We start from the raw sequence: 22,040 nt of genomic DNA, 5'->3' as shown, positions 1-22,040 counted from the left end.
CCCAGGAAGAGTAGCTGCTGCTTTTGTAGCAGCTAATGGGGATCCTAATAAAATACCAAAAATACCAGATATACCACGGCGTTCGGACAATCAGCATTCAGCGCTCGTTCTACCCAGTTTATAATGGTTGTTAGACGCTGTATCATTGAACTGTATCATTGAACTGGCTAGAAGCAGTACATTGGTTTTCTGACCATTGGACGATATACTACTCTCAGAACATATGCTATTCTTATCTTTTACCCACTGAGATCTCTGAGCACCCTTAAGTATGTCATCTACATCACTGATCACTGATTCAGGATCAGCTCCTAATCACATTCAAACCCTAACCAGCACTAAAGGCTGATCCAGGACGATTCACAAAGGAAAAGATGACGTTTTATCTATGACCTGAGGAGTTTGGGTAGTAACTGAGTGAGTGGAGACTCTAGAGAAAGACTGCTCCTTTGTTCTGCTCTAATGCAGCTAGATTAGGCCAAATAGCCTTATGTCTGCATGTAGGGCTTGTGATAAAGGACATGAATAATACGTGTGTCTGTTTCTAAGGGTGCTGGCACCAGTGGAGGCTGCTGAGGGGAGGACAGCTCATAATAATGGCTGGAACGGAGCAAATGGGATGGCATCAAACACATGGAAACCATGTTTGATAACATTCCACTTACTCCACTCCAACCATAACCACGAGCCCGTCCTCCCCAATTAAGGTGCCACCAACCTCCTGTGACTGGCACGCATATTCAAACAGCAGGCAAGGCATGACCAGCCCTTCATTTGAGACGTGATGCCCTGAGAAGCCTGCGGTATTCTCCAGAAAGAGTAGAGAACCAAGTACAACATGCCACCATTATACAACGCGGCTGGTGCTCGTGCACACAGTACAGTGAGTGAGTGCTTGTTTGGATGCCAACAACATCTGCAGTACTACTCATCCTCTTGGTATGGTACATGACCTAACCAGGAAGAACCCATAGTTACAGGCTGTAACTAAGGCCTGGAGACCTCTTGTGTGATGTGTACCTGAAGAGTTTGGCTTAGTGGGCTAATGCCATCGTATGGAAGACCCGGGTTGGAACCCCGTCCATCACACATCCCTACAAGCTCCTCTCTAGGCCTCTATCAGAGGATATCTCTACCCGCATGGCACTCTCCCAGGTAATATAAGTCAAGGCCCGGCGAGTTGAGACATGAACACTGAATGCCTGGAATTTCCTCGCTTAAGGATCCATTTTTCTCCTCCCGACATGTGTGTCTTAGATCTACACGCCACAGCCAATCATAGGCTCCCCTAGACCGGTAACCCCTCCCTTTCCTCACCAGCGATAATCTCCCATGAATCCTAGGCTAAATGTTTGGTAGATAGACGTCATGTCTTCATTATAAGTCCCTCAGTAAACACAACCTAACATCATGTCCATTCATTGTCATGCCTTGGTTCAAACGTAGCCTGTATGTGTGAATCCTGTATTGTGTTGTAATGTGATGATGTGTGGCGTTGTGTTGTGTTGCAGACCTACCAACGCTCCTCTTGCGTCGGCTGTGTATCTGTGAGCTCTTCAGGTCTGAGTAGCCGTGCTGTTGGGAGTAGTTCTTATGATGCTTCTGCATCGGCTTGGTCTCCTCCATGACCTCATTTCCCGCACCTCGTCAAAACAGAAGGCAGCCGTGTTAATGCAATGTCTCGACACACACAAACACACACACACACACACACACACACACACACACATACACACACACACAGAGAAAGGTAGCTTACTCAACCAAGCAAGTTCACCCCAGTTTCACCACCCAAGCCTACATTAATGACACTTTACAAGCCCACAGGAGCTTCATTGGAGGTGAATTACATTGTGGTACAAGTGGCTAGTGTGGTCCTCTCCTAAAGACTGCGTCATTTCCTCCATTGATGTTTTATGGAGCCTGCTTCTCCACAACAAACATTCCTAGTCACCGGCTTAATGAGTTAAATGAACCGCCTTTATTGGCTTGGCAGACGGTTGATGATGTCATACCTCGACAGTAATCACCATCATTGTTCGGCTGCAAAACAGTCGACCACAAGCCTCCTCCAGTAGGGGTTACAGCAAACATGATATAGATAGTATGTTTCAAACCATGCCATAGACCTTAATGTACACACTAAAGCTAAATGCTTCTAAATAATGCCAAATAGGGTTCTTTGGCTTAAAAACCTGTATGGTTCTTCAAACGGTACTACAAACATTTAAGATTGATGCAGGTTCTTTATAGAACCATAGCGGATCCCTTGTTGGTGCTATATAGAACCCTTTCCTAAGGTTCTATACAGAACCATTAATAAAAGGTTCTATATAGCACCAAAAAAGGGTTCCGCTATGGTTACAACCCTTTTTGGAGCTATACAGAGCCCTTTTTAAGGTTCTTTATAGAACCTTTATGGAGAATGGTTCTATAAAGAACCTTCATCAATCTTAAATGTTCTTTGTAGTACCGTTTGAAGAACCATAAATGTTGTTACTTTGGTTAGCCATATTATATTGTTTGAATTCCATACGTGTTATTATTGTGGTAATTGACAAGTTGAATCAGGTGTGCTAGCCCTGGAACTGCTGGGACTCGCTGAGGGGAAAATTGAGAACTGAGGTAGACAACAGTTTTCAATTGACATAAGGCCATATGTGAGTCTTTCACAAGGCACCGTCACTGGCCATAGTCATATTTACAAAGCAACTTTATAACACTCATATTTACAACGCAACGGAATGACACTCTCACTCACGGTTGTACAAAATGAGCTGTGAGCAAACCACGGCCAGAAATATTCTAATGAGCCACCACCCCTACATTTTAATTATCACTAACAGAGAAACCCTTTTCTGAACTGCAAAGAACCATTGAAGGGCTCAATGGGTTCATTGAGTCCTTATGGTTCCACATAGAACCATCACCCTTCCCAAAGAACCCATGAGGAACCCTCTTTTTTTAGTGTGTAATTACATGCTCAGTCTTATTCACCCATTACTAAACACAGTGGGAGGAGGGGGAGACTTTCACAGAAGGAATGCAGCGGCTACAGTTGAGTCACACAGGTGGCCATCTTGTAATGTAAACCAAGGTGGTCGTTTCACAGGTGGTCATCAACCCCCATCAGCCAAGTAGTCTAGTAGTCTAATTAGTGGTTTTACATCACTATTTATAGGAAATGTTTGCTTAAATGTTGACTTTTGGCAGAAAGTGTACAATTACGTTGAGTGCAATTATGTTTAGTCATGGTGCCACAGTACAGTGCAGCACTGTTAGCTAACTGAATGCTAACAGTTTACTGTGGCTAGCTCACCTTATTACAGTCATGGTGCCACAGTACAGTGCAGGGCTGTTAGCTAGCTGAACACTAACAGTTTACTGTAGCTAGCTCACCTTATTTCAGTCATAGTGCCACAGTACAGTGCAGCACTGTTAGCTAACTGAATGCTAACAGTTTACTGTGGCTAGTTCACCTTATTACAGTCATGGTCATCTGATAATCCCAGCTTGTTTTGGTCCCCACCCAGAGTATGCACTTTATTACAGGATCTGGTGCCAAAGTAACACACACTCATGGTACAGACCGCAAACACACACATGGCTGGCGTGCACACACACACACACACACACACACACACACACACACACACACACACACACACACACACACACACACACACACACACACACACACACACACACACACACACACACACACACACACTCACACACACACAGCAGTAAAATGATAAAGGGCTGTTCAGTGGATGCAGTATTTTCCCTGGGAATAGAGGCTGGACTGTACAGAAACTTTCTGTTTACAGATCAGGTGGGTCCTCTCTCTGGTAGCCCACCTGTTCAAGGGACACAACCCCATACCTGTTCACATATACTGAACACACACACACACACACACACACACACACACACACACACAAAACGGAAACCTAAACACACACACATCAGAACTCAACTCACTGTGCTCATAACAACGTAAAGCCCAGAGTCAACCATTAGACAAAGCCTTCAGGTAAACACAAGGACTTCACTTATCCAGCTCCTTTGTGCTATAGACGAGACATTTGAAAGGCTTTTCTTCTCCTGTACAAGGTCTATATAAACCTCTGTTTGCTTATTTATTTCCATACATCTGTATGCTGCATTTCGTGGCCTTGTCAAGCCTAAACATTGCCCAGGCAGCGGGAAGAGAGAGAGAGCAGGCCTTTGCGTCTCCCTGTCAGCTAGTCAGTCATTTACATTTGAGTCATTTAGCAGACACTCTTATTCAGAGCAACCACAGGAGCAATTAGGGTTAAATGTCTTGCTCAAGGGCACATCGACAGATTTATTTCACCTAGTCAGCTTGGGGATTTGAACCAGCTATGGTCTGCTTATAACAGCTAGGGTACCTACCGTCCCAGTCAGACAGCTGTGACCCAGAAAAGATTTCCCTCCCTAGAGGAAGTGATTAGTGTTTACCTGCTCTGCTTGGGAGCCCTGTCTCCCTGCCGTTTAGCTCAACACAAAACCTATAGGTATCACTGTGTTAAGTAGGCTCATGTACACTAAGGCACTCAAACACACACGCTGAAACACACATGCACACACACACGGACACACACACATATGCACTCAGTCAGACACACAAACATGCACGCATGGACACGCAGGTCATGCAAGCACACATTCAGACATGCACACTAACACACACACACTCTGTCCTGTCTGTCCTCCTGTCAGTGAAACAGGTTGTGACAGCTGCCTGATGTCTCCACCTAACAACCTTTTAACGCTTTGGGTCACTGACAGAACTCCCAGCCTGCTTCTCTTTCTGTCTCTCTCTCACTCGCCCCTTAACCTTTCTCTGTTTACCCTTCTCTCTTCCTCCATCCCTCTTTCTCTTGCTCTCCCTTTCTTTATCTCTCTACCCCCTACCTCTCTACCTCTCAACCACCCTTAATTTCTCTCTATCTATTCTTCTCCTTTCTCTCTCTAGATGGGAAGGGAGTGAAGGAGAATGGGAGGCAGGCAGGGAGGGAGGGAGGGAGGGAGGGAGGGAGGGAGGGAGGGAGGGAGGGAGGGAGGGAGGGAGGGAGGAGGGAGGAGGAGGGAGGGAGGGAAGGAAGGATAGAGGGAGGGAGGGAAGGAAGGATAGAGGGAGGGAGGGAGGGAGGGAGGGAGGGAGGGAGGGAGGGGAGGGAGGGAGGGAGGGAGGGAGGGAGGGAGGGAGGGAGGGAAGGAAGGATAGAGGGAGGGAGGGAAGGAAGGATAGAGGGAGGGAGGAGAGGGAGGGAGGGAGGGAGGGAGGGAGGGAGGGAGGGAGGGAGGGAGGGAGGGAGGGAGGGAGGGAGGGAGGGAGGGAGGGAGGGAGGGAGGGAGGGAGGGAGGGAGGGAGGAGGAGGGAGGGAGGGAGAGAAGAAGGAAGACAAGCAGGGAGGGCGTCACGGCAATGGACACCGGGAGGAGACAGGCCATGTCAGAGCGGATGGAGAGAGAAAAGGAGACGCCATATAAAGGAGTCCTTTATGGACTGACTACTGCTTTTTCAGCATCACAAAAGACCTTTCTGTTGTTTTCCTTTCTACATGAAGAAAGCAGGCTGGGAGAGAAAGAGAGAGGGAGGGGGAAGGGAGGGAGATGGATAGACATAGTGATTAGAGCGAGAGAGGGAGAAGGATAGACAGAGACTGGGAGAAGAGAGAAAGAGATATGGATAGACAGAGAGGCAAGCATGAAGACAGAAGCAGACTGAATGAGCAAGAGGGAGAAAGAAAAAAGAAAGGAGAGTGAGAGGAAGAGAAAGACAGTAAACAACACAGAGAAAGATATAATTCTACCTCTGTAGGGAGCCCCCCTCCTCCTCGCCCCTGTCTACTCCAGGTAAGGTTGAGGTAAAGGCTTGTAGGTAATGACACGCCTGCTGCCTGCAGCAGCTTCCTCAGTCTCCAGCCATGAATCACACTGCCTCTGATGACTCCTAAATTACTCCATCTATTAGCTAGGAGATCTCTCTCTCTCTCTCTCTCTCTCTCTCTCCCCCTTTCACTGTCAGCATTCTACCTTCTGACACAACACTTCTGGACCCGTTTTCATAAAGTATCTCAGAGTAGGAGTGCTGATCTAGGATCAGTGTTGCCTTTCCTACAGTGAGACATCTTATGAATACAGGACCTGGTACTGGAGAAATGGAAATGGTTCTTCCAGTGAGAGAGTGTATCAGCCCACTGAGCACAGACGTCTGTTCAATGTCTAGTTTTAATTTACATTGGGTTGAGTTGACAACTAATGTGAATTCAATGTAAAATCAACCCCCTAAAAAATCACCTCATTGGATTTAGATTAAAAGTTAGGTGGAAAAAATACAACATTTCCTTACGTTGATAACTTTTTTGAAATCCAACCAGATTTCCACGTTGATTCAACATCATTACATTACATTTTTGTGTTGAAATGAAGTAGAAACAATGTTGATTCAACCAGTTTTCCCCAGTGGTGAATCTGGGGTGAATCTGGGGCATCGGAGTAGGAATGCTGATCTAGAATCAGGTCCCCCATGTCCATATAATCTTATTAAAAGGCAAAGACTGATCCTAGATCAGAACTCTGAGAAGCTTTGAGAATACAGGCCCTGAACTGTTGCAAACTGTAGATAAACAGGCAGAGCAGGGCTGCAGGTTCAGGTGGTTGTTGCACAACCTTTTCCCTGTAGAGTGAAGTGCAGCCAGGAATACAGGCTGCAGATACGCCACCTCTCCACCACAGGCCTCATGTCAAGAGTCAGGTTCCCCTTTCTGTCAGTCCTTCAGTATAGACAGATAAGAACAGAACAGACCAAGAGGCTGGGGAAGATGAGAGGAGAGGGGGAGAGGAGACTGGCTCCAGGGGGGAGAGACTTCAGCAGGTCATCTCAGATGTCACCCTGTCTGAAGAGACCATCGCCTTGCTGACTGCTCTTCACTGACTCCCTGACATACACACACAAGTGCATACACGCCGAAACACATGCACGTGCATGTTCACACACACACACACACACACACACACACACACACACACACACACACACACACACACACACACACACACACACACACACGCACGCACGCACGCACGCACACACACACACACACACACACACACACACACACACACACACACACACAATTACCCTCCCGTCCACCATGGACCTCCTACATGCCCCTGAGGCTGCTCTCAACACTGCAGACTATCAACACTGCAGACTATCGACACTGCAGACTCTCGACACTGCAGACTATCAACACTGCAGACTCTCAACACTCAGACTATCGACACTGCAGACTCTCAACACTGCAGACTATCGACACTGCAGACTCTCGACACTGCAGACTATCAACACTGCAGACTATCAACACTGCAGACTCTCAACACGACTCTAAACACTGCAGACTATCGACACTGCAGACTATCGACACTGCAGACTCTCAAACACTGCAGACTATCAACACTACACTGCAGACTATCGACACTGCAGACTATCGACACTGCAGACTCTCAACACTGCAGACTATCGACACTGCAGACTATCGACACTGCAGACTATCGACACTGCAGACTATCGACACTGCAGACTATGCAGACTCTCGACACTGCAGAATCTCGACACTGCAGAATCTCGACGCTGCAGACTCTCGACACTGCAGACTCTCGACACTGCAGACTCTCGACACTGCAGACTCTCGACACTGCAGACTCTCGACACTGCAGACTCTCATCACTGCAGACTCTCATCACTGCAGACTCTCATCACTGCAGACTCTCATCACTGCAGACTCTCATCACTGCACAGACCCATATAAAACACAGGCCAAGACCAGATAAGCCCTGAAGGTCTCCTTCTAAATGACACTGACACATCCCTCCCTTCTTCCCAGGGCTCAACACAGTTGAAGAGGGTGAGAACTCCTATCTGTCTACAAGGTATAAGAGTTCAACAAGTGGCCAGGGGTTAAGGGTTTAGGATCCAATGGTTGCAACATATGCCATGGGACAAACAGACATAGATAACTGACAGTTCTCTCTCTCTCTCTCTCTCCCTCCCTCTCCATCTCTCTCTCACCCCCTCCTACTTTCTGACAGGCAGGACCCAGTCCCTTGTACAGTCCCTCTCCCCAGTAACTAGCTTTACTGTCCTGCCGTTCACAACAAAAGCTCTGAAAATACACCTCTGGCTGGCGTCTAAGGTCTTTCAATGGCCTGCCTGGCAGCCTATTGGCTCATCAGGCAGCCTATTGGCCTCCAGGCAGCTGTATGTACTGGTAATAATAATCAGGCAGTCTGTTGGCCTCCAGGCAGATGTATGTACTGGTAATAATAATCAGGCAGTCTGTTGGCCTCCAGGCAGATGTATGTACTGGTAATAATAATCAGGCAGTCTGTTGGCCTCCAGACAGATGTATGTACTGGTAATAATAATCAGGCAGTCTGTTGGCCTCCAGGCAGATGTATGTACTGGTAATAATAATCAGGCAGTCTGTTGGCCTCCAGACAGATGTATGTACTGGTAATAATAATCAGGCAGTCTGTTGGCCTCCAGGCAGATGTATGTACTGGTAATAATAATCAGGCAGCTAACAGAACACATTCCACATTCAGCATTTCAATTCAATTATAAACACATCTTCTCATGCTAAGGCTAGCTGCTAGAACCAGCCCTCCTGAGACCTATTTCAGACTCCACTCAGTCCAACCAATATGATGACGAGCTGAATTGTGGAGGAAAAGTGCTTTCATAATGTAGGCCTGCTATATTCCACGTGCTGTGTGTGTTGTGATAATCTAATGAAATGTTATTGCTATGTTGATCTGATAGGAGACACAAGACAAGTTTAACCATTGGTGATTCAATAGTTAACTGAATTTGCCAATAGGAAATGTGGATAAAACAAACAGACAACATCAGTAATAACATACATGATAAATGATAAAATGACGTAGGCCTATATCTGTACCCCAACATAGGTGTGAGTGATGTAATGAACCCTGTTTATAAGTCAAACCAAAGAAAAGCCCATTCATTGGCTATGTAATTAGTGAATAGGAGCAAATGCTTCTTGGAGCAATAGTACCAACATGAACCATATGGCTAATAGTAATCATAGTTGGCATATGAGGTAGACCTTCCATTACCAACACAGGTGTTTAACGCCAATTATAGAATTATCCATTTCCATCCACAAGACAGACTTGGGGAAAGCCCAGATTTGATATATGGCGGGTGGCCTGTGTAAATAGAGGCTCATGTGAACGCAAAAATCATGTGCCAGCGCACCCTTGTAACCGAATCTCCCCTTCAAAAGAGCCAGAGACAGACAGCTAGATTGCTCTCGACAAGAGACAACCACATCCAAGGAACATGACTGCGGCAGAAAAGCTGTGCTCGCTGCACCCTGTGCGCCGCATGCGCCTATCCGTTTACAGCCACCGTCCAACACGCCGCATGTACCTATCCGTTTACAGCCACAGCTGTGGCACCCTGAGTGCCATAAAGCCAGCATATTGCGGGTGACAACTTCTAAATAGAATCTGGCAAAATAAATACCGCGGTGAAAGTCCACCTTCTATGTCACATGTGTACACTACAGAGTAGGACGCGTCTTATCTCGCGCTGGTATTTTCTGTATTAGTTCCCAAGTAGGATGCATCACTTTCTGTTCCAGAAAACCTGGCCTTCCCTCCTCCCTCCCTTCTCCCTGGCCTCGACTACAAATCCGGGAACATTTCCTCCACGAGACACTTGCCTAAACACGCTCCCGTGTCGTTGTTGTTTGTTTGTCTGTTTTCAATTAGCTAATTAAAAAGACCCAAATGACTACTATAATCCCCGCCAAATGTCTTCGGGCCGGGCAGCGGGGCACAGAGCCTTTTACGCGCTCGGTGCCGAAAGCAGCTTGACCAGTCCATTCATTTCATAGCAACAGTTGTTGGAGAAGCATGCTGACTGGCTGCTGAGATCCCAAGGTAAGTCTGATACGGAGAGTCCCACAGGCTCCAGCAACTTCCACTCAGTGAAACAAGAGAATAAGTAAAACATGCATTTGCTGGTGCTGAATCAGTAACACTATCCAATCGGGTATGCCCAAATAATGCCTGCTGCGTCTTTGCGACCTTCAGAGATTCGGTATCATCGTTCTTTCCCCTAGTCAATTTTATGACACCGTTCTACGTGACTTATAAATACAAGTAAACACCTTTATGGTATCGCCCAGTGCGACAGACTGGGGTTCGAGCAAAGTTCAGTGGAATGGAATCACAGTTCGTGTGCGTGAAAGTATCAAGAGACAGAATTTACCTACGGGGACGTCTATCTCGGAGTCCAATAGCCGCTGGAGGTCGCTGATGCTGTGGATTTCGCTGTGGGACAGTCTCTCTATCAACTCCTGCGGGACTTCCTACACACACACACACACACACACACACACACACACACACACACACACAATCAAGACAAAACGATTACAATGAAGATTAAAGACACACATGGACTGTAAAACAACGCATACATTGCGTCATTATCTATTATTGTCTTATTAATTCAGGTCAATGGAGAGGAAAAATGACGCTACGGTGTGCCCATTACAGCATGCATGTTCGGCTCTCTTGAGTCTTGTTCACAGACCGTCCGCTACACTTGCACTTGTGACTTGTTGCGGATACTAGGTTTCTCTCTCAAGCTGGAAGGAGTGTTCGGCCTCACAGCGACAGAGCCTAGGCTATTTATATATCCCAAGTGCGGTTCCCATGAAAGCGTTTGGCTGGCTCAACCATAACGTTGTCACAGTTGGCTCACGCATAAACAGATTTGGAACGACCGCCCAAAATAAGTCAAATATGTTTCTTGGTGCAGTTACAAGGCTGTTTCTAAAAGCGTTCCATGCAATGCATTCATATGGCAAGTGGGGTGGTGCTGATATTGCAAGACATTTGTGTCGCCTTAGGGCTACAAGTTTGCTTCTTGTTTGTTCGTTTTTTTTGCCGATTAAATAGCAGAAGAAATCCAATAGGCTTTTATGACGACTTAATATGCACAAAGTCAGCACAAAATGGTTGAGGAACAACATTTTAAATATAAATAAAAATAGGCCTAATGTGTTTGCAACATCTAAATAACGTGTATCCAATATAGCCTAGGTCTATGCACTTTGTAACAACGACCTTCCCACAGCTTGTAAAACAATGTCGACTGCTGTGCAGCAAAGCCCCTTCTCCAGAACAAATGCGCGCTAAGGACAGCTCCGGGACCCCGAAGTCCCTAGACTCCCCTCTACCCATTCGCCCCCACACTCAACCCCCTCAACCCCGCAAAACGACCCCCCGCGCCAGGCAGGAGTGTGACAGTGAGAGAGAGAGGCATGCACTCTGCCTGACTGTGGCTAGTCTTATTCAAACCCGTAGAAAGTGGTTGCGAAAAGCCCTTATGTCTTTCATACCTCAGCAACAGCATTCAGCAGGTACGACGTACAGAGCAGGAAGTAGCAAAGTACGGGTCTCATCTCCCTTTAATTCCGATTTCCCCAAAAACAAGAAAACGTCTCCTGCTGTAGGAGCCGCAAAGTCGCTCCTGCCCGCGGATGATCAAGAACCATCCCTTGGGGAGAGGAACATGTGAGTAGTCCCGTTCAGTCGCCCGCGGTACAACTCCTAAACACTTGTTTGGGGAACTCTGCGGATATCTGAAGTGCTTTGAAGTAGAGTAGTTGACTGCAATGTAATTCACATTCGTGCGCGTCCGCCACTCCGAGCCCTCTCTCCGTGACAGAAGTAGAGCAGACAAAAGGGCATGGCTGGCTCCTTAGACCAGTTGAGCAGTAAGGCAATCCCAACAGAAGACCTTGACAATCATTGCACTTGTTATCAACCCCCCAAGAACGAATAACTTGTTAAGTCTTCTTCAGAGGTTGGAAAACATGTAACCGTTTCCCTTGTTCTCAAATATTTCGAGTTCTATACCCCCAAATTATTATTTATACGATGAACATGAAAAACCATGACATTTAAATATTTCAATAACAAAAAGTGCGTCTTTTTTAAATGGTACAATCCCAGGTTTAAGTCCCGTTATGAAAACCAAAAATAGAGCAGCGGAAATAGCTCTGTAAAAAGTTGTCCGTGTGTTCTATCCAGTGAGTGCTTAGCTTGCAGTGTGGAATAGAGAGCTCGACAGGTCCGTCTCTGTGTTGGACTCTGGAGTGAATAAAGTCTCGAGCGCACTGGAGCCGCTGAATATAGTGAGCTCGAGCTGTGGGAGTTGGGTGAGCCGCGTGCCTGATGCGCCTCCCCTCGCGCTCCGGTGGTGCTCTCCCATCAATTCACCAGGCCTGGGAGCTGGTTGGTTGGCGGATGATTTAAAAACATATCCTCCTCTACCTCCAACCCCTACCCCAACCCAAGACGTCACCTACAAAAAAACACACGCGTAGGCTATTGATTTAGCTACATATTAACAAACTACATATAAAATAAAAAATTGAACATAATAACAAGATATATATTTAATGATGATGAAGATGATAAAGCCCATGCCTTTGACCATCACCAATCTTCCTTGATACACAGAGAGTAACCAACTGTTACAACACCTCTTAACAGTATCATGCATGAGTGATCCATTTAACAAACTTGTATCCAAGAATATGTCACCCAAATCATCAAATCAAATGTTATTTGTCACATGCTTAGTAAACAACAGGTGTAGGCTTAATAAGAATAGCAAAAATCACTGAAGCTGGAGACTCATATCTCCCTCTCTAACTTTAAGCACCAGCTGTCAGAGCAGCTCACAGATCACTGCACCTGTACATAGCCCATCTGTAAATAGCCCATCACCCTCATCCCCATACTGTTATTTATTTTGCTCCTTTGCACCCCAGTATCTCTACTTGCACTCTCATCTTCTGCACATCTTTCACTCCAGTGTTTAATTGCTAAATTGTAATTATTTCGCCACTATGGCCCATTTATTGCCTTACCTCCCTTATCTTACCTCATTTGCACACACTGTATATAGACTTTTCTATTGTGTTATTGACTGTGTGTTTGTTTATTCCATGTGTAACTGTGTTGTTGTTTGTGTCGCACTGCTTTGCTTCATCTTGGCCAGGTCGCAGTTGTAAATGAGAACTTGTTCTCAACTAGCCTACCTGGTTAAATAAAGGTGAAATAAATAAAATACAAATAATAATAATAATGTCCATTATTGAGAGTAAGACCATCAGTGTAAAGGCCCAGTGCAGTTACAAACATAATTTCCTGTGTTTTATATATATTTCCACACTATGAGGTTGGAATAATACTGTGAAATTGTGAAAATTATGATTATGCACTTTTAGTGTAAGAGCTGTTTGAAATGTCACCGTTTTGGTGGGATGGAGTTTTGGCCTGCCTTGTGACATAACAAATTAGTTATTAGACCAATAAGAAAGAGAGTTCCAAACCTTTTTGACAATAACAGGTCATTTTCAGATTTCCCCTCCCCACTCAGACAGTCCTAGCTAAATTCTTGCTTGAGAAAATGCTTTTTGCTAAGAAGTAAAACAATGGGGTTTTTTTTGGGGGGGGGGGGGCATTTTAATTGAAAACAATCACAATAAGGTACTTCATTGTTACCCAGAAATAATTTGATATTGAGATAAAAAATGGCTGCATTGGACTTTTAAACAAGAGGAGGAACCCACAACCCACTGTCTGGTTAACAAGAGACTGACTGGTCTAAACTTGCTCAGAGGAAGTCACCATTCAACTCTAGAGTAGCGGGGTTTATTTGGGAGGTCCTGGTTGGAAAAGCCCTTGGGGGCATGGTTAAAGTCCAGGACGTACAGGACTGGACACACCACCACTGGCCACAGGTGTGGCCTCGGCCTCAATGCTTATATCAGAGAACAACTTCCCTATAACCTGAAATACAAAGTGAATATCACTCAGTTTCGCTATGGTTTCACTTCACCAGTTAAATAAACAGGGTGGCCCTTATGATCACAACTTCTTCCCAGCCTGAAATCCAAACGAAATATCTCTCTTGTTTCGCATCACTGACTCAAGTGAAATAGTGGCCCCCAATTTCACTATAGATTGCATCGCAGCAAAAGGCTTTTGATATCAGAGCAACTTTCCGAGCCTGGAATATAAACCTAATATTGCAACCTAATATTTCACCTGAATAAGTGAAGTGAAAACAGAGAAAAAAGTTAAAGAAAAAGTTAAAACAGAGGGAAAAAAATAGAAATTGAGAAAAAGGGGCAATATTCAGTTTGGATTCCAGACTACAACCTTCCTGCATACATACTATTTGACCTGTAGTCATTAAACTCTAGGTTACTACCGTAACATAGTTATTTCTCTGCCGTGTGCAGCACCTTCCCCCATAATATTTGTCATGGCAGTGGTTGCTCATGCCCCCATAGCTTTCTATTGCATAAGTCAGGCCCAGAGAGATGGAGAGATGATGGGTCCTGGTATATGACTAATGACTGATGAGGAGGTTCCTTATATAGACCCCATGTGGTCGCCAACATCATACACGGTCATCTCTATTACATCACAGGTCAGAGGTGGGGAGTGGAGGTGGGGAGTGGAGGTGATTGGAGGGAAACAGAGGTTAAAAGAGAAGATAGAGGAGGAGGAGAGGGGGATCATCACAGAACAGATTAGGGGAGTAGAACAATAATAAGTGGAATGGTGAGATGAGGATAGGAACGGAAAGGAGACGAGGGGAGTAGAAAGAAGTCGGGGGGGGGGGGCAGCTGGCAGGTCTCTCCATCTAGCCCCCTCTCTCATTCTCTCTCTCTCTCTCTCTCTCTCTCTCTCTCTCTCTCTCTCCTTCAGTCTCTCCCTCCACGGGCTATTAAACAACATGTTTACTGGCAACTGAGGTCTGTGTACCTAACAACATCAACCCCAATAAATCGTTTTATGGAAGCTGGCTGCACAGTAAACCTGTGGCCATAAAGACGTGGCGGAGGGGAAGACATGTTCTCTGAGTAAGGAGATGACTCCTGTTTCTCCCCGGGCCACACATAGCACAGCTCCCAACTGGGAGGAGGGAAGAGGGAGTGGGAATAGGAAAGAATTCCTGCTCCGGAAAGTAGTGGATGTGGTGGATACGAGTCTGTCTGACCTGGGAGTGTGGAGAAGAGCAGAGAAATATAATTACTATAGAACATCCACCACTTGACGTGAATGGGACTGTCCATTCTGTCAGTCCGTCTGACCTGTGGATGTGGAGGAGAGCAGACAAATAGAATGACAAGTCAGTGTTGCTGAGTCAGTGATGGATGGACCTCTTGGCCGTGGTCTATTTAACAGTAGGCGTTGTAACAAACACACTATCTTGACCAGAAGACAATCTTCCTCTCAGCTCAGTTTATCTAATACTCTCAACCACCTGGAACTGAACCCAAGATTCTCACACTATAGACGTGTCAGAGAAGACACAACCGATTGAGGACAGGAATATTATATGTACACACCCCAGCGTAATTCCCACAATCATCACCACAAACTAGTATAAATACCACTAAGTTCAACCATCCATGTCTATGTAGTAGACAATTTTCTGTTATCTGCAGTGCTTTACTGTAGAAATGTCAGCCATTTTACAGTGTAGCAACACAGACATTGTGCTGATTAAACAAAGAAGAATGCAGGCAGAAGAGTAAACATTCCATATCAAATATAACTTTATTTGTCACAAGCGCCGAATACAACAAGAGTAGACTTTACCGTGAAATGCTTACTTACAAGCCCTTAACCAACAGTGCAGTTCAAGAAGAGTTAAGAAAATATTTACCAAGTAGAATAAAATAAAAGTAATAATAAAAAGTAACACAATAACAATAACGAGGCTATATACAGGGAGCACCAGTACTGAGTCAGTGTGCTGGGGTACAGGTTAGTTGAGGTAATTTGTACATGTAGGTGGGGGTGAAGTGACTATGCATAGATAATAAACAGCGAGTAGCAGCAGTGTACAAAAGGGAGGGGGTGTCCGTGTAAATTGTCCGGTGGTGATTTTATGAATTGTTCAGCAGTCTAATGGCTTGGGGGTAGAAGCTGTTGAGGAGCCTTTTGGTCCTAGATTTGGCGCTCTACTACCGCTTGCCGTGCGGTAGCAGAGAAAACAGTCTATAACTTGGGTGAATGGAGTCTTTGACAATTTTTTGGGCTTTCCTCTGACACCACCTATTATATAGGTCCTGGATGGCAGGAAGCTTGGCCCCAGTGATGTACTGGGCCGCTCGCACTACCCTCTGTAGCACCTTACGGTCGGATGCCGAGCAGTTGTCATACCAGGCAGTGTTGCAACCGGTCAGGATGCTCTCGATGGTGCAGCTGTAGAACCTTTTGAGGATCTGGGGACCCATGCCAAATCTTTTCAGTCTCCTGAGGGGGAAAATATTTTGTCGTGCTCTCTTCACGACTGTCTTGGTATGTTTGGACCATGATAGTTCGTTGGTGATGTGGACACCAAGGAACTTGAAACTCTCGACCCGCTCCTCTACAGCCCCATCGATGTTAATGGGGGCCTGTTCAACCCGTCTTTTCCTGTAGTCCACGATCAGCTCCTTTGTCTTGCTCACATTGAGGGAGAGGTTGTTGTCCTGGCACCACACTGCCAGTTCTCTGACCTCCTCCCTATAGGCCGTCTCATCATTGTCAGTGGTCAGGCCTACCACTGTTGTGTCATCAGCAAACTTAATGATGGTGTTGGAGTCGTGTTTGGCCACGCAGTCGTGGGTGAACAAGGAATACAGGAGGGGCCTAAGTACACACCCCTGAGGGGCCCCAGGGTTAAGGATCAGCGTGGCAGACGTGTTGTTGCCTACTCTTACCACCTGGGGGTGGCCCGACAGGAAGTCCAGGATCCAGTTGCAGAGGGAGGTGATTAGTCCCAGAGTCCTTAGCTTAGTGATGAGCTTTGTGGGCACTATGGTGTTGAACGCTGAGCTGTAGTCAATGAACAGCATTCTCACATAGGTGTTCCTTTTGTCCAGGGGAGAAAGGGCAGTGTGGAGTGTGATTGAGATTGCATCATCTGTGGATCTGGCGGTATGCGAATTCGAGTGGGTCTAGGGTGTACGGGAGGATGCTGTTGATGTGAGCCATGACCAGCCTTTCAAAGCACTTCATGGCAACCGACGTGAGTGCCACGGGGTGGTAATCATTTAGGCAGGTTACCTTCGTTTCCTTTTGCACAGGGACTATGGTGGTCTGCTTGAAACATGTAGGTATTACAGACTCGGTCAGGGAGAGGTTGAAAATGTCAGTGAAAACACTTGACAGTTGGTCCGCGCATGCTTTGAGTACACGTCCTGGTAATCCGTCTGGCCCAGCGGCTTTGTAAATGTTGACCTGTTTAAAGGCTTTGTTCACATCGGCTACCGAGAGTGTTATCACACAGTCATCCAGAACAGCTGGTGCTCTCGTGCATGCTTCATTGTTGCTTGCCTCGAAGTGAGCATAAAAGGCATTTAGCTCGTTCGGTAGGCTCGTGTTACTGGGCAGCTCGCGTCTAGGTTTCCCTTTGTAGTCCGTAATAGTTTGCAAGCCCTGCCACATCCGATGAGTGTCAGAGCGGGTGTAGTAGGATTCAATCTTAATCCTGTATTGACGCTTTGCTTGTTTGATGGTTCGTCTGAGGGCATAGCGGGATTTCTTATAAGCGTCCGGATTAGTCTCCCACTCCTTGAAAGCGGCAGCTCTAGCCTTTAGCTCGATGCGGATGTTTCCTGTAATCCATGGCTTCTGGTTGGGATATGTATGTACATGTCACTGTGGGGACAACGTCGTCGATGCACTTTTTAATGAAGCCGATGACTGAGGTGGTGTACTCAATGCCATTGGATGAATCCCAGAACATATTCCAGTCTGTGCTAGCCAAAACAGTCCTGTAGTGTAGCATCCGCGTCATCTGACCACTTCCTTATTGAGCGAGTCACTGGTACTATCTGCTTTAGTTTTTGCTTGTAAGCAGGAATCAGAAGGATATAATTATGGTCAGATTTGCCAAATGGAGGGTGGGGGAGAGCTTTGTATGCATCTCTGTGTGTAGAGTAAAGGTTGTCTGGGATTTTTTTTTCTCTGGTTGCACATGTGACATGCTGGTAAAAATTTGGTAAAACGGATTTAAGTTTGCCTGCATTAAAGTCCCCGGCCACTAGGAGAGACGCTTCTGGGTGAGTATTTTCTTCTTTGCTTATGGCCTTATAGAGTTGGTTGAGAGTGGTCTTAGTGACAGCTTTGTTCTGTGGTGGTAAATAGACGGCTACGAATAATATAGATGTGTCATATGGAGTGGACCAAAATGCAGCGGGAATGTGTATACTCATCTTCCTTTTTATTTTAGGAAAAAACGTGAACACAAAAAATAACAAAACAACGACGAAACAGTCCTGTAAGGCTACTAGGCTATACACGGAATAACCACCCACAAACACAAGAGAAAAAAACCCCCATATAAATATGGCCTCCAATTAGAAGCAACGACAACCAGCTGCTTCTAATTGGAGGTCGTTCCCAAAACTAACATACAAATACAACTAGAAATACGAACATAGAAATACAAAACATAGAACAATACCCAAAAAACACCGACAACACAAAACAAACACACCCCTGCTACGTCCTGACCAAACTACAATAACAAATAGCCCCTTTTACTGGTCAGGACGTGACAAGATGAGAACTCTCTTGGTAGATAGTGTGGTCTACAGCTTATCATAAGGTACTCTACCTCAGGCGAGCAATGCCTTGAGACTTCTTTAATATTAGACATTGCGCACCAGCTGTTATTGACAAATAGACACACACCCCACCCCTCGTCTTACCAGAGGTAGCGTCATACGGAGCTGGGGCATGTTCATTAGGCACCAAACGGAACATAACGTACTGAAACAGGTATAGGGACTACCTCGAGTTATCCCAATAAGAAATGTTTGTTTTTGTTTTCCATTGTAAAATGTTGGTGAATCCCTGCCTACCATTATCTCACTGTGTGAGTCATGAGCTAGACCAGAGGATCACAGTGGTGGGATATACAGTACTCTATCTCCTCCTTCCATCTCTCTGGGCTAAACCACCCTTAACCAAAGCTCCAACCACCACATCAGTCTGTGTCTAAGATGATAAAGCAGATACCATTAGTGGTTATTGTTTTGACATATGAAGAGGGCTTTGTGTATCATTTACTGTTAAACACACCACTCACTGTATAATGCTATAGTCCTATTGGACACCATAGGACCACACCTTTACGATTACTCACTGCTAAGTAGATGATTCAGCAGAGATTCCCTGAGCAAAGGCACATTCCAGACAGAGGTGTTATACTGTATAAGGAATGGACTTAGAAACTATGTGAGTATACCTGGCTTATTATCATTATGCACTTAGCACTTCTTCATCTCTCAGCACACACACACACACACACCATCCCCCTCTCTCCCTTCCTCACTTTGTCCCTCCATCCCTCCCTCAATCACTCTTCTTGCATTAATTAGTTTACTCACCTGTCTGGTCTGTAATGAATAGGAGCGATGGAACATTAGAGAGGGACAGGAGGTTGGAGTGGTTTACTGTGCCAGACACACACACACACACACACACACACACACACACACACACACACACACACACACACACACACACACACACACACACACACACACACACACACACACACACACACACACACACACACCAGGCAAAGCCAAACACATGCAGCTGGCCATTTAGTAGGACATTTATGGGTAACTGGTCTCCCATTCTCTCCTAGTTTCATAATAATCTGAGGGGGGTGCTCTTACGGGCTCCTGTTCCCATATAGCCCCGCGGGGACACCAGGTGAGGGGGTATGTTACAGGCAAGGTGCCCTGAGTTACACCTCTGGGATGCCCAGACCACTTAGCCCAACCACACACACACACACACACACACACACACACACACACACACACACACACACACACACACACACACACACACACACCATCTCCCCACAAACACCTGTTATTTAGTTGAACAGAACCCCCAGTCCCCTTTTGCCAGGGTTAGGGTGAGGTTGGTGGTTTGTGGTCAAGGTACGGGTACGGGTACAGGTTCACCGATATGCCACACTGCTGCCTTTCTACAGCTGCTAAATATTTCACATGTACTTTCATTATTAAGTCCAGCTAAGTGATGATGGTGTCTTGGATGTGTAAAGCTCCAGCCCTGTCAGCCTGTGGTCATCTCTTGTCATAACTCTCCCACAACGTTTCCACAGACTGCCCTCTGAGGCAAGAGATCGGCAAGGGCTAGAAATAAGGACGTCTGTGTGTACAAAATGAAATAACAGTGAAAGAATGGAGAGAAATGTGGAAGGAATGTGTGTATGCTTGGCCTTTGTCCTTTGTGTCTGGTTCATGTGTGTGTGTGTGTGTGTGTGTGTGTGTGTGTGTGCGCACGCGCGCTTGGCCTCAGTCCGTCATGTCCAGTTCCAGTGTGGGTTTCAGTCATGTGTTCCAGTGCTCTTGGTTGACCCCTGCTGCTGGAGCAGAGGAGGGAGCACTGACCACAGTGGCTGACCACAACACTGGGTGGGAACTGGGAAGCAGCTGACACCAACCTCAGCTGACCAGAGCTGAGCAGTGGGAATCACACACACACATGTGCACCCGCAGGCATGCGCAACCCGACACGCACACACATACGCATACACACACACGCACACACACGCACGCACGCACGCACGCACGCACGCACACACACACACACACACACACACACACACACACACACACACACACACACACACACACACACACACACACACATGCAGCCATTCAGGCTAGGACAAGCCTTAACATGCAGTTCCCAGTTCCCCCCGTTCCCCCCTTGGTGGGTCTCACACCCTAAAACACTACCTCTTTATTCACTGGCTGGCTAAAAAAACATACAGTCACACGAAACAGGGGGACTTCTAGCATAGAAGCAAGAGAGAAACAGAGGGGCTTGAGACATAGCAGTGTAATGGCTGGTGCTCTGTTGTCTATCAAGCCCTGACCTTTTCAACATGTGTGTGGCTGTGTAGAGACTGCTGGGAACCGATCAGAGGAAGACAGGGGTCTCGGGTCTCCCCTCTACACCATGGTGGTCTGACCCCCCTAACCATGGGAACTCCCCCACTGGGAGAGTCCACATGCTGAGTGGCGGGGGTGTGGGGATTGAGGGAACATGGAGATGTCTGCAAACCCACAAATCACACAGAGGAGGCTGATGAGGGGAGGATGGCTCATAATAATGAATGGAACAGAGTGAATGGAATGGTATCAAACACATGGAAACCAGATGTTTAATGTGTTTGAGACCATTCCATTCATTACGTTCCAGCCATTACTATGAACCTGTCCTCCCCATTTAAAGTACCACCAGCCACCACTGGAATCACACTATGATGTTGGTTATGCGCAGCAAGGAGGGATTAGGGAGGGAGCAGGTTAGAGAGAAACTTCAGTTTTCATTGACCTTTGCAAAACGTTGTGCCCTTATGAACAGGACGAGACTGGATTGTTTTATTTAAAAAATGTAACCTTTATTTAACTAGGCAAGTCAGTTAGGAACAAAATCTTATTTACAATGACGGCCTACAACGGCCAAACCCAGACGACGCTGGGCCAATTGTGCGCCACCCTATGGGACTCCCAATCACGGCCGGTTGTGATACAGCCTGGAATCGAACCAGGGTGTCTGTAGTGACGCCTCAAGCACTGAGGTGCAGTGCCTGAGACCGCTGCGCCACTCGGGAGCCCAATGATTCTTGAGCGTTCTGTGTCGCTGGTCCCAGAGGATCCAACCCAACTTAAGATCCATTTGTAACAAACTGTTTGGAATGAGATGTGGAGTTATGTGGTTAGGGAGGAGTGTGGGCGGCAACAATGTTGTGGACTGGGGTTAATCAGTGGCAGATTTCGGGGTTGAGGGTGAGAGGGACCCAGCTAATAATTCCTGGATACCTCTACAGG

The 22,040-nt window shown here is 46.3% G+C and overlaps 1 protein-coding gene across 4 annotated transcripts in view; it reads right to left on the bottom strand.

Annotated features, from left to right (window-relative positions):
• LOC106606462 (platelet-derived growth factor subunit A-like) overlaps positions 1-12,281 on the bottom strand; it is a 29,921-nt gene extending 17,640 nt beyond the window's left edge. Inside the window, exons 1-3 of one of the 4 annotated variants that reach the window (XR_006770163.1) lie at positions 11,475-12,277; positions 10,337-10,436; positions 1,518-1,643 (exon numbers count right to left, since the gene is read on the bottom strand). Coding sequence is in view for 2 of the 4 variants with exons in the window: in XM_045719884.1 (XP_045575840.1) it covers positions 1,518-1,643; positions 10,337-10,436; positions 11,475-11,537 (289 nt within the window). In the remaining 2 variants the exon portion in view is untranslated. Of the gene's footprint in view, positions 1-1,517; positions 1,644-10,336; positions 10,437-11,474 lie in introns of those variants that run through there. The other 3 variants (XM_045719884.1, XM_045719883.1, XR_006770164.1) reach the window with 3 other exon arrangements.
• Between the last annotated feature and the right edge of the window lie 9,759 nt (positions 12,282-22,040).

Source organism: Salmo salar, chromosome ssa06, assembly GCF_905237065.1.
Source record: "Salmo salar chromosome ssa06, Ssal_v3.1, whole genome shotgun sequence".
Taxonomy (NCBI): Eukaryota; Metazoa; Chordata; class Actinopteri; order Salmoniformes; family Salmonidae; genus Salmo; species Salmo salar.
This window is presented reverse-complemented; position numbering and strand designations above follow the sequence as displayed.